Source organism: Elgaria multicarinata, chromosome 6 (assembly GCF_023053635.1).
Source record: "Elgaria multicarinata webbii isolate HBS135686 ecotype San Diego chromosome 6, rElgMul1.1.pri, whole genome shotgun sequence".
NCBI classification, from domain to species: domain Eukaryota; kingdom Metazoa; phylum Chordata; class Lepidosauria; order Squamata; family Anguidae; genus Elgaria; species Elgaria multicarinata.
The window spans coordinates 38,013,724-38,027,159 of record NC_086176.1 but is presented as its reverse complement, the minus strand read 5'-3'; the positions used below and the strand labels follow the sequence as shown (position 1 = coordinate 38,027,159).

General features: G+C 37.7%; 1 protein-coding gene across 13 annotated transcripts in view; it reads right to left on the bottom strand.

Annotated features, from left to right (window-relative positions):
• Nucleotides 1-13,436, bottom strand: part of NFIB (nuclear factor I B) — a 224,834-nt gene that overhangs the window by 64,031 nt on the left and 147,367 nt on the right. For all 13 annotated transcript variants that reach the window (XM_063129245.1, XM_063129248.1, XM_063129254.1 and 10 more), the window contains exons 5-6: nucleotides 11,219-11,333; nucleotides 9,666-9,784 (exon numbers count right to left, since the gene is read on the bottom strand). In XM_063129245.1, the coding sequence (XP_062985315.1) occupies nucleotides 9,666-9,784; nucleotides 11,219-11,333 (234 nt within the window). The remainder of the gene's footprint in view (nucleotides 1-9,665; nucleotides 9,785-11,218; nucleotides 11,334-13,436) is intronic.

Genomic DNA, 13,436 nt, shown 5'->3' with positions numbered 1-13,436 from the left:
GTTTGACTTAGTATAAAGTAGATTCTTTTGTACATAATGGCCAGGATCCTAAGTTTGCTGCCACTGGCAGGAGCATCCCTTGAGCGGAGTTTTGCTCATGGACACTTGCAACAGTGCAAAGGGTGAGCAGGCAACTATCACCAATTCCCCCCTTTGCCCTCCCATCTGTTCTAAGACAGTGGGGAGACTGCGGGGGGGGGGATCAGTGAAAGTTGTCTTCCCCCCTTCCCAGCAGAATACTTCACTGGTTCTTAGTCCCATCTGCAAACAGAAGACCTTCTAACTTGTTATGATCCAAGACATAGACTCTGATAGATTTTAAACAGAAGTATTAAACATGGCCCTGCCTTGATGGTGCCAGGTTGATGCTGCGTTTAAGGAAACCCCACGCTTTTTCTGCTGTGGGGCGGTGGCAGCTAATCCCGATGCAGAGGGAGGGTACGACCTTTCTGGGGGCCATTTGGCTCTGCTTGGCTGGATGGCAACCAATCAGGAGTTGCCATCCACTCAGGAACGCCTCCACTGTGACGCAAGAGTGAGCTTAGACAGCAGATGTGCCGTATTTGCCTCACTCCAGCAAAGAAGCTGGGGTAAATCTCTGACTTTTCTACTTTGGAATCGCTGCGAGGTGGCTGCTGAGTCATATAACTGCCACAGCGCTACCATGGGCTTTCAAAGCGTATAGGCAGTGCCTGTGCCTTAAGTGAAGATTTAGGAACAACTAGATTTACCTCCTTATGTCCACCAGTACCTGGGAAGCCTTACTTGCTTCACCACTAATCAATAAAAACATGGAGTTAGTTAAGAGAGGAGAAGTTAAAGGGCTATTTTATTTGTACATGAACAATTCTACTTTTAAAAAGCCCTCTCTAACCAGTCATAAAGAATATGATATAGTGGGCCAGTTTGCACAATATACCAAGGAGCTGTCTATATAATTTAAAAGCCCCATGGTGGCTGCACGGTGGCACTGTATCAGTTATATGTCGCAGCCACCAATTCACTGCCACCGCAGGGCTTTCCCGCAAAGCTATGCATTTTAAAAGTTGAGGACTTATCTTGACTTTTTACACTGGAGTGAGGTCACCATGGCTGTTCCTCTGTCTGTCCTCACTCCAGCGTCAAGATAGGGGCATTCCCGGGTGGAAGGCAACCTCTGGTTGGTCAGCAGAAGCCAGGCAGAGGGCAGGTGGTGGGCCCGGCAAGCTGAATGGCTGCAAGAAAGCCCACTCTGCCTCTTGCCTTCAGGATTACCCGCGGCAACGCCATGAAAGCAACCCCCAGGCTTACCATGGGTTATTTTACCCTCGATTTGTAGTAAGGTTAAGCAATGGTTTTGGACGACACACTACAACCTCATCAGGAATTGCACATCCGTAATGGTAGAAGCATGTGCTGCAGCTTATTATTGCGTTAAATAACACATGGTGAGCCTGGAATGTCATGGGAACTGAGCCAGTGTGCTACTAGACAGGGTGGGAAAAGTATTTACAATGCCTCCCAACTGAATCCAGTGAACACAAGAAAATTACATTCCTCAAACTCCCCAGTGGCAGCGGGTGCAGAAACATATGTTGCCTTAAATACAAATCAGCAACAGACTAAGGGCTCAATCCTATGCATGTTGAAACAGAGAAAAAGCCTACAACTCCCAACATGCCCCAGCAGCCATGCTGGCTAGGCATGCTGGGAGTTGTAGGCCTGTTCTCTGTCTAAACATGCATGGGACTGTGCCTTAAAGCTTGCCTCTGTCTCTTTATGTACCGAGGTTTGTATCTACATTAAACTGGACTTGAAATATCTCTGACTCCTCGCACTGTGAATATATTACTGAGCTATTCCAGCAATATGTGACTTCTCACTCTCATCAAAAGACATGTATTTCAACACTGGAAGGACAGCAATTGATAGAAGTTCTATATAAGTGCAAGTGACCTGTGCTTTTTCTTTCCCTACTGATATGTGTGCAAAGCAGGACAACTGGATCTAATGAGACGTAAGTTAGTTGCAACTAACTTGTCTCATTCATTTCAAGGGGTCTACTCTACATAGGACTAACATTGAATACTATTAATTATCTCCAGAGGTCATCCAGGGTTCACAGATCTCACTGTGGGTAAGAACTTCAAGTCCTACTCTGAATGATAAATCAGAAGTGCAGCTATGCACTGAGGTTGCCCCACTTTCACTTCCTATATTGCTACTTCTAGGAAATGCATGGATCAACTATTTATTTATTTATTTATTTATTTATTTAATTACATTTCTATACCGCCCAATACCCGGAGCTCTCTGGGCAGTTTACAATGAGAGAACTATGAGAGTTCTTTAAAAGTGGAGTATTTTCTCTAACTTTTAAATCAGGAGTGGGCAACTTACGGTGTTACATATGTTTTGTCTACAACTCCCATGATCTCTCACCATTTGGTTATGCTGGATAGGCCAGAACATCTAGAGGGCCACAATTTTTTATTTATTTATTTAAAATGATTTTCGGCCACTATAAAAATAGAACTCTCCTGAAGCACCCTCTTTTAAATGAACATTTCTGGGTGAAATGGCAGCAGCGTCAAAACTGATAAATGTTTAAAACAAACCAAGAGGTGCTCATCATTCCAGAATAATTGTTCCTGATACATCAGTTTTTTAAAAAAAGGATCTTATGATTCCTTTTAAAATATCTTCAACTTAATTTGGATTTGCTTTTCAAAGAAGCCTATCCGTTACTGATTTCCTCTAGAAGAAATTAGGCCCTAACAACAACACCTAGTAATTACAAAACATCTTATGCATACATTTTTCTTAAAATCTCCTAATGTGTTAGCAAATACAGTGAGATGAGGATATAAGAACATAATAGGCATTCTAGATCAGACCAAAGGTCCATCTAGTCCAGCATTTTGTTCCCACAGCGGCCATCCACCTGCTCATGGGAAACCCACAGGAAAGAAATACGTGCAAAAACACTCTCTTGCCCATTTCCCTCAGCAGCTGGTATACATAAGCCTTTAAGGCCATCAGTACATCTTATGGAAGGGAATTTCATAGTTTAAGTATGTGCTGTGTGACGAAGTACTTCCTTTTATCTGTCCTGAATCTTCCACCCAATCAGCTTCATGGAACAACCCTGGGTTCTAGTATTATGATAGAGAGAGAAAAATGTCTCCCTATCCACTTTCTCCACACCTTGCATAAACATTGGCTTTTATGAACATGAGACTACAGTACCAGTCTTCAACAGAGATGACTTCCAAGAGCATTAGACAGTCAAACTGCAATCAGTAGCTTTCCTTCAAAATGTATTTTGATATCTACTGCCAAAGAGAAGCAATTTCGATCTAAGGAATATTGATGGATAAACAGAAAAATAGCCTTTTTGTGGGTGTTACTTTCTGAATATACTTCAAATAAAAACACAATAAAGGCTGATGTATTAGCCATGTATACGTTTATTAGCATATATTGTGAAATATTAAATATTTACAACAGTACAACAAATTGCTAGCAGAATATAGATGTATAACTCTTCTAAAATAAGCTTTTGGTCATGCTTTTGATAGAAGTGAATACATAGTAACACAATTTAATTGGTATTTAATAAAACAACCCTTACAGAATAAATGCATTTGCAAGATAGAAGCTGTTTCTCTGTGATAAATACATCTTAACCTTCAGGAGGTTACTTAGGAATTTCTTTGGAGTTCTGTCCTGTGTAGGCGAGCAAATGGCCTAGCTGACCAGTTATGGTTTTTAGTTCCCGAACAGCACTACCTACCTCCTCTTTTAATTCTCTTAGTTCAGAAATTAAGATATCCATTTTAGAAAAACCATGAGAAGAGGGCCTAATGAGAAAAGATCCATCAGGTGATGGCCCTGTAATTAAAGGAATTCCAGGAAAAGCAAGTCCAGAAGATGGGGAGATAGCAAAAGATGGCAAAGGTCCAGAAGAAGGATATCCAGGAGAGGATACTTGTTCCTCATCACAAGGAGGTCCAGCAGGGGGTAGGTGAAGAACTGGTGAAGGGGATCCAAGAACTTCCGTTTTAATGGTAAGCTGTGGTTGTAATTGTTTGTTGTTGTTGAATGCAGGAGAATCATAGGAAACTGAACATGATGAAGAAACTGTAAAATTAAAATGTATTTAATTGTACACACTAATGTACAATTCCAAATAAATCTCTATCTGCATTAAATGTTCTACAATCTGCAATATTAAAATAATACATTTCATCTAGTTAACTAAAAACATCATGTTGTTGTTGTTGTTGTTGTTATTATTATTATTCTTGGGCAAATATGTTTTTCCAGTCTAACTCTGATAGCAAGTTTAAATTGTTGAACTGTTCAAGAGAAATCCCTGCTGTTTCCCAGAAATAAATTAAATATATTTGCCAAAAAAAAAAAAAAAGCATGGGGGAATTTATTTTCTTTTAAAAGTGTACCAGTTACGAGGTATGTCAGTTCTTTTTAATGGACCTCTGTACAGCAATATGTGGATCCTATATTATTCCCTTTTCCCCTCAAGGCAATTATAGTTTTCAAAAAAAATAATTCAAATCACTTCTTATAATCATATAAGCAACATCAACTATCATTTCAATGGAAGTGAAATGCTGTGTTGAGGACTAAAACTAAGCATGAGTGATCATTCCATTTTATTATTGCTTCATTTTTTTAAAAAAATATGATTATCAAAAAAGACCAGGATCCAAATAACTCTTTAGGTGCAAGTAAACATTTCTGCATTCATAGGGACTTCCCCCTTTGCTCTCTAGTTGCAGTTCCCTGCATTCTGATGGCCACCCAAAATGTCTGTGATTTAAGGGAGTGCCTTGCAGAGTGTCAAAATTGGCTGTCTAGGAGCAAAGCAAACACTGAGCAAAGAGATATGGATAGCCTGAGAGCACCTTGGTTTTTACTCACTAAGAAGGTATTTAGATTCACAAGGGTGGTCTGACCCTGAGGCATGGGAGGGGACACTCTGACCCACAGCCTGCAGGGGTTCCCCATCCAGGCTGCAGACTCTTCCAGGAGGCAGGGCCTGAGGCTTAAAATTCTATTGGTCCATTTATGTCACCTCACAACTGCTGCTTTCAAAGGTGCAATATTACTTGGTGGCCAGTTGCATCGGTGGTGCTTAACTGGAGCAGAAAGCAGGTCTGCAGTTCCCTCTTTTCTGGCAAGCCACCATGGTGGTGCACAGCATAGTGTACTTGGGTCTGGATGCCAGAATTCCTAATCTGAAACTCCAGGCACCTTATATAGGGCTTCAGAAACCCCACTACTCCCCAAGCAGATTCTGGGATCCTAGCCAAAATGTGTATCATGCTTTGACAGATGGTATGAACTGCACTTTTGTCTCAAAGAGACACAGTTGGCTCAAACTCACGAAAGGCAGCTCATGGGCAAAAACAACTCTGCTCTCAAGGATGTCAATATCAGTGTCTATTACTATGAAATTTTGTTCTTTGGAGTTTTACTAACAAAATCGGAACTCCTTTTTTTAAGGATTTGCATAATTCCTACCTACTAAAAGTTCTGCAACTATCTACTAAATAAAGAGTCCATATATATTGAGCTCCCTGATGCTTTTTCCCCAAAATGTAATTTAGGCTACAATCCTATGCACCCTTTCCTGGGAGAAAGCTCCATTGAACAAAGTGGGAATTACTTCGGAGTAAATACGTACAAGAATGCACCGTAGGTGACTCTTATGTCCCAACCATATACTGACATACATTATTTCAAATCAGTTTGCAAATTAGCTAAATTAGTAAATAGGGAGGTTTATACTAAATTAAAAGAGATAATGCCATCTGCATATGGACTGGAACTCGGAAAATTGAGATGGCTATTGGTATATGTGAAGATAACCTTCCCACTCTACAAAAGTGAGAATTAAGCCCCAATGTTTATAAACATTTTTTAATCCATAAGATGCCCTCTTTTCTCAAATATTGTCATCAATTAAAAAAAAAGAATTACTTACCAATAACTGTGGTTCTGCATATTCATACTTGTGGAGCAAAGATCTCAGGTGCTGCTGAGCTTCAGGAACCTTCTAGAAAAGCTGTGCCTGCCATTACTGCATGACCATAGTCTTAGGGCACTGGATGATGGGAACTGAGGTTATAAATGACCTCATCTTCTGCCACTAGCCTCAGAATCTTATGAAAGCAGCAATTTGGTCAATAGTGTTTCTTCTTTCTCCTTTGTGATGGTACCAAGTCCTCTCGCATGGAGACCCTTCGCAAGTGCAGCTTCTTCCTACCCTTATGTCTGAGGTTAGAGGAAAGCAGAACCAAAGCCTCCACAAATTCCAGTAACTCTGAATCTGAGAAGAGCTTGAAAATGAAAGATGCATAGCTCTTAAGAAGATCCCTTGGAGACATGATGATCCCTGGGAACAAATTGCGTCAGGTCCCTTGGTACTTACCAACTGAGAACATCAAAGCCATATTTGTTGGTGCTGAAGTTGCCACTAAATCAGACCTCAAGTGTGTCTGATCATGGCAACAAAGGCATCTTCCTCTCAACTTCAGGAGACCCAGAAAAGCCTATTCTGATAATAGAGCACAATGTTTTCTCTGAAAGACAAATCATGCTGTCTCGCCCAAATGACCTTTGGTCTAAGAAAGCTGGAAAGACATGTGCTCGCACATTCAGGATACACTAGCCTGGCAGTCTGAATAACAATGAAAGATGTACTCATTGTTGAAGCACATCTATGAAAGGCATATGTATTTAGGTCTAAGAAAGGCAAAGTACCATGAGAAAAATCACTTAAAACTAAATGAAAGATATAGAAAAGGAATAAATTCAGTAATCATGCACAGTGCATACTAATGCAAAAATAAATAACCTAACACCACCCAAATTTTCTATGCAATAGCACAAACACTTCCATTACTATAAGGTATTATTATTATCAATCAGAAACACTACACTGTAAAAAAAAAAAGAAGCAAAACAAAGGAACTAAAATCCTCAACAGAGAAAATCAGTCTATACGTGAAATTGCCTAATTAACAGAGGAAAAAACAGAGGAACTATCTGCCTTAAACGGCCTGTTCTACTATGCTCATGAATAAATTCAGACACATTTTTTCTTCTTAACTGAAGGTCACCAAAGCTTAAGCACCACAGAACTCTGCACTCCACAAGAACTATGCAGAGACCACCTTGACAAGGAACTTAAGATTGTCCTTCCCTATACATGGATTTAGTTTTAATCGTTAAACTTTCATTAAATTGGTAACAAAAAAACCTTGGCAGCAAAATAAAGGGCTTGTTGAGATGTTACAGCCCCTCCCCCACACACTGGTAGAAGACCTTGGGCTTGTGTGTAGTTTCTCCCGGTTCCTCTCACAATGTGTAGAATTGACTGTACAAATATGAACACAGGATTGCCTCTAACCCTACATATGGAAATTACTCTCTAAACTGTTTCAATATCTAGGGTAAAGAAGACCCTCCTTCAAATAGTTGTGAGCACTCCTGGTATAGACAATCACTTCGACACATGGTGAGGTCAGTCAGTGGAGGAGGCACAGAGAACTAGCATGTGAGTTAAAGATCACTCTTGATCTTACTCCTTGTAGAGGTGAAGGGGTGCAAAGATTATTGTATGTACAACTCCAAGAAATGTTCACAACAGTAAGACCAACAACACATAGATTACCTTTTTGAGGGGAACCCCCCCCCCTGAAAAAAACCCACCACCCAAGCCTAGTATTCTTGTGCTTGCAAATTTTTGTAGAAAAAGACACAACTAAAGAAATGTTGCACACTTTATAGTTCAGTACAAAAAAAGAGAGAACATTCTACATTAATATTTGGGGGGTAACTGGGAAGAATGTGAAAATGCACCAAAATAAAAGGTTGTAAAAAGAACATATGGGGACAGAAAGGGAGACAGCAACTATGGTACAAAGGGACCAAGAAATATAGATATCAGGGATAAACTAAACATGGACTTGTATTGTTGGTACCACAACTGCTCTTTATAGTATAAATAATGCTCTTTTTAAAGAACTGTTTTTAAAGAACAGTCGCAAAAATGATCTTCTGAATGTTACATTAAGAGAAAATTAGCCAGAAACTCATGACTAATATAAATCTGTAACAAATGTGATTATATAATATGGGTTACTCATGTTAATGTATAAACTAGCAAAAGTCTTATTAATTACATCTGAGGTACGGATAACTGATTGTGAGATAAACTTATGAGAGAAAAGGTAAGCAGCTCCTTCTGAGAAAGGATAACTCTGTCTAGGTTAAGAAAAAATGAGATCATTTTAAGAAAGAAAACACATTATAGTAATCTATGTATTTTTCTTTAAACCAAAAGTCTTGAAACTAGCAAACAAAGGAAAAAAGTTCTATGGACACTGTGCTAAAATATAATAAATTTAAACTAAAAATTAAAAAAATGTGCACAATCCATCCAAAAATAAGAAATTTTAATTTCTATTAATTGCATGTGTTTAATTTGCCGATTGACATTAATGTTATTATAAAGTGTTGAATCATAAATATCCAACATAATTTAATGACATTTTGGCCCTTATTACTATTGTCACTTAGCCAATACCAATACTGCGGTGTGAGTGATATGTCCTCAGCTAAATTCCTAGTTATCTTTGTAAAACAGGGTGAGTTGATTTAAAGCACTGATGCATCCACGTTTCTCATTTATCTTTTAGGCATTTCTTAAATAAAAGTGCTTATGAATTGGATGATAGAACAAATAAAACATATTCATTTAAAAGATAAACAGCTTCAATTATATCTGTACACATGCAAGGACACTGAACAGCAATATCATTTGCTAAGAACTTTCAAGGAAAGGATGGCTGTTCTTGGATAGGAAGAGGGTAAAAAGTGCAGGTTCATAAATGTACATAATTTGAGAACTAAGCAAAATGCAGAGTTCAAGCAGTTGACAGGCATAAAAAAATGTACAAATAATCCAGGTTAAGGTTATTACCCCACCCCCCTTGTTTTGGAACTGCTTCTTGTTGTTTACCAGCAAGCCAACATGAAAATCTAAAGTAGGTGCAGCCACCATAGCTCTCCATGTCATGAAAAAAATTACTACGCTAATGTTTTCATGTCAGGCTACTACTAACCACACAGAAACAAGGCTAGAAAAAATATGGTCATTTCTTTCACCTTCTTATAAAATATGTGGTGAAATCCAATAATTTATTCAATTATTTACTGGTGTTTCTAGATTCCGTCAGCCAGTGAATCAGATAATTAAATTGATACCTCTCATGACTCTCTAATTGGATAGATTTAGTTTTCAATGATAAACACTGTTTTGGTAAAGGACTTGGTATGCATAAATCCAACATCTGGGTGCAAAAACTATGGTAATCAGGATGAGATTAATGACTAAGACGGAACAGTTTAAAAACTCCAGGAAAATATTTTAACCTCGTAGTATATTTAGATTTTACTTCTCTGTTTGAAACTGCAAGTCATCAATGCATTCATAATTTTAAATCAAGGTACAAAAATAATAACAAGTCTAAGGCTGCAATCCTATATACGCTTACCTTGGCCTAAACCCCACTAAACTCAATGGGGCTTTCTTCTGAGTAGACACAGACAGGAATACACTGTGAAGCGGTCTTATATAATACAGATTTACTCACCTTGATCTCTTTCATGCCATGTCCTACTACCAGCAGCTGGTGAATTTGGGGAAGGATAAAAGTCCCCTGTTGGGCTTGGTTCCATATTCTCATCTATGGATATCGTTTTGGGTCTCTTACTGTGAATATACAAGAAGCAGTATTTATTTTAACAGTGTTCATGTGCATTTTGAAAAGAACAGCCAATTTCTTTAACCCAGAGTGGCAAATGCTAAGCTGAAAACTACTCATAGCTAAACCAGAATCATGTCTAAAAACCTATTATTCACATGCTACATTGAGGTTGAGGATATGCATGTTTCCCTTAGCGGCTGGAGGATATGAATTGCATGAATGGTGTGCATGCTTCTGTATGAATTTTGAGCATGAGACAAAGTGGGGTGGACCTGTCCACTTTGGGCTGTGGCTATGTCCATTGCTGGCATGTGGCCCTTGAAAGGTTTCCAAGGTAGCAATCTGGTTCTTTGGCCAAAATATGTTCCCTACCTTTGTCTTAGCCAGTGAAGTGATTCAAGTGGCTGGAGAGACACAAGTTCAAATCCCAACTTAGCCATAGAGCTCATTGGATGACCTTGGGCCAGTTACTATCTCTTAGCCTAACCTACCTCATAGAATTATTGTGAGGATAAAAATGGGGAGGAATATTGTACACTGCCTTTGCTCCTTGGAGGAAAGGTGGTATCTAAATGTGATCAATAAAATAAATTAGTACAAACCTAAAGGGAGAGGGCCTTCTTGGTGGTGGCCCCCCAACTGTCGAATGATCTCCCTGATGAGGCTTGCCTGGCACCAACACTGTTATCTTTCAGTAGCCAGGTCAAGACTTGTCTCTTCTCCCAGGCATTTAACAACGCTTTTAAATGGACACTGTTGTTTTTATACTGTTGTTTTTATGTTTTTGATGGTTTTAAATTTTGTATATTTTTAATATTTACTATTTTTTACTTTTGTAAACCGCCCAGAGAGCTTCGGCTATGGGGCGGTATATAAATGTAATAAAAAAATAAAAAAATAAATAAAACTTATATAAATTCTCAGACAAACCAGGATGTTCCATTTATTGCATTACTAGATTCCTATTTGTCAGTTTGCCAAATATATGGCCATATTGATCAGTTTGATTACAAGACCTGGCATTTAGAGCTTCCATTCTATTTCAGTGAAAGATGAGAGCTTCGGCTATTGGGCGGTATAGAAATGCAATAAATAAATAAAAATAATAAAAGGTACCACCCTATCTATTTACTTTTCTCATTTTATCATGAACTCTAACAAACATTTGTAACAACTTTAATCTCTCTAGACTTAATTAAGGAGTACAGCCCTGTATATATAGTAACAACACAATCCTTTATATGTTTACTCAGAAGTAAGCCCCATTAAGTTCAGTAGAGCTTACTCTCAGGTAAGTGGGCATAGGATTGCAGCCTAAGAGCTGCGGTCGGAAGTTGTACTCTGTTTACATTGTTGCTTAGCTATATCATCACCATACACTTTTTGTAACAAGTGCTTTAATCAAATTTAAATACCTTTTTTATATATAATAAACTTACCTGGTTGGTGGGGAAGATAGTGATCTCTGTAAACCCGAGTTCATGTCATGATAGTACGGTTGACTTGGAAGTTCTCCAATGGGGAAGTTTACACCAGCTCCCTGGGTTATAGGCGCTAAAGAACACAGCATAAACATAGTCACACCCACCCTTTAAATAGCCATTTAATGCTAAAATAGGCACAACATTAAAGAAAATTCACTGTTTTTCTCAAATGAAAACCAAGAATAAATTAGTTCTCCTTATTGCATAACTTCAAAGACAAATTAGGTACTACCCAGAAGCACTAGGGAGTTATACCATTAACTAGTTCCATGAATTCTCCGGTTTTGTCACATATTTTACAGACGCTATCTAACAGAAAATCACTGTCAGAAGTATGATACATATCTTGTAAATTATTATTTATAACAAACTTCCACATTCACCTATTTATTCTGTAGGCAACAATAAAATAATGGGAAGATATTTAAATACAACACAAATATATGCTTGCTTTATAAAACAGAGTGCCTTCTGGAAAATAAACCCTTCTCTGACATAATTTATTACCTTACAATCTGCATGCATTACCTTTGCTTTCATTAATACACATGCATTATGTTACTTGGTAACAATAAATGTATGTGCTTCTGTATTATTTATTTTAGGAATTTTATATTGCCTTTCAATCAAATTTTCAGAATGGTTGACATAATTTACTTGCTACTTCAAAGGGGAAAAACAGGTACAACTTAATTGTTTCACGTTAAAGCATAATGCCACACACATCTGAAACAATTTTCACTGTTGCATGTTTGTAGATGACTTTAATGCAATCTTGAGTGCTTAGACTACAATTTTATGCACATTTACCTGAGAGTAGCCCCAATTAAACATCATGGGAGTTACTTCTGAGTAAACATACACATATTCTGTTATTAATCTGAATAAGCACTATGTGGGTTGTTAGATAGGTGGAAATGTTCCTCACATCTTAGTTCTGAGAAGGCAACAGGGGACTCTTTACAGCAGAAATTGTATCTTGTGAATTGTATTTTTTGTTCATATGTTTAAAAATATTCTTTGGATCCAGTCAAAAGGCAAATTTGCACGTTTTGCTTTTCAAGCAATAACTACATTTATTACCCCATAAAATAAGTATATGCAATAGTCATTTATAATATGGTGAGTCATCATAGTTCAGGCAATTACCCAATTATGGGAAGCTTTGCTAGTGGGTAAAAAAGTTGTAATTAGTTAGTTAGTGCCTATTATAAAACAACGTTCACACAAAGAATCATGGTTGTAAAGGACATTATGGGCATCAAGTGCAAGATCTTGTCCCAAAAGCAGGACCAGTCATCTAGTACATAAGGAGGTTTTACAGTAATTAGAACACAATCCTATGTATATTTAGACAGAAAAAAGTCTTACAACTCCATTATGCTCCAGCCACCCATGCTGGGAGTTGTAGGGCTTTTTTCTGTCTAAACATGCATCGGATTGTGCCCTTAGTAAGGTTGCCCAATAGTAGCCATCAATTTCAGCAAACCATCAAGTTGCATGGAACAGCAATGTCAAAACATCAATATTAGCACTGAACAATATTAACTGCATATACTAACCTAGTGACAGATGAAGAAATACTCCTAATGTATTTATTAATTGTTCTGTTTAAACTAACATTACTTTCTTGCTGCCATAAAGCAGCTTATTCCTTGGGTTAACAAATTTCTATACATTATTAAAATGTTCTTGATATCTCAAATATATCGTCTAAATTTGGTATGTTAAACTTTGAAGGGAATCTAATTGTTTAAATAGCTCTACCTGACACTTCATAGCCAATAGTTTTAGTTGTAGGCCTGCAATATTATTATGTAAACATACCATGCTCTTCCACTAAATTCAATGGTACTTACTCTCAACTAAATTTGCATACAATCACAATTGTAACAGTAACATGGACCTTATTTTATGGGAACCTAGGATAAACTAACTATATTCAATATAGTTGATAAACATCCAACAAATCTGGAAAACGAATAATAAAGGATGTTTTTAGGATGATTTTAGGATAACAATGTATACTATGCTTTTAATCAGTATTTTATGTATTTTATACTTACTGTTGCTCCCCGCCTCGATCAAAATGGAGAGGCAGGTAAGAAATAAAATTATTATTATCATTATCATTATCATTACTATTAAAGCTAGAATTGTTCAAAGCAATTCA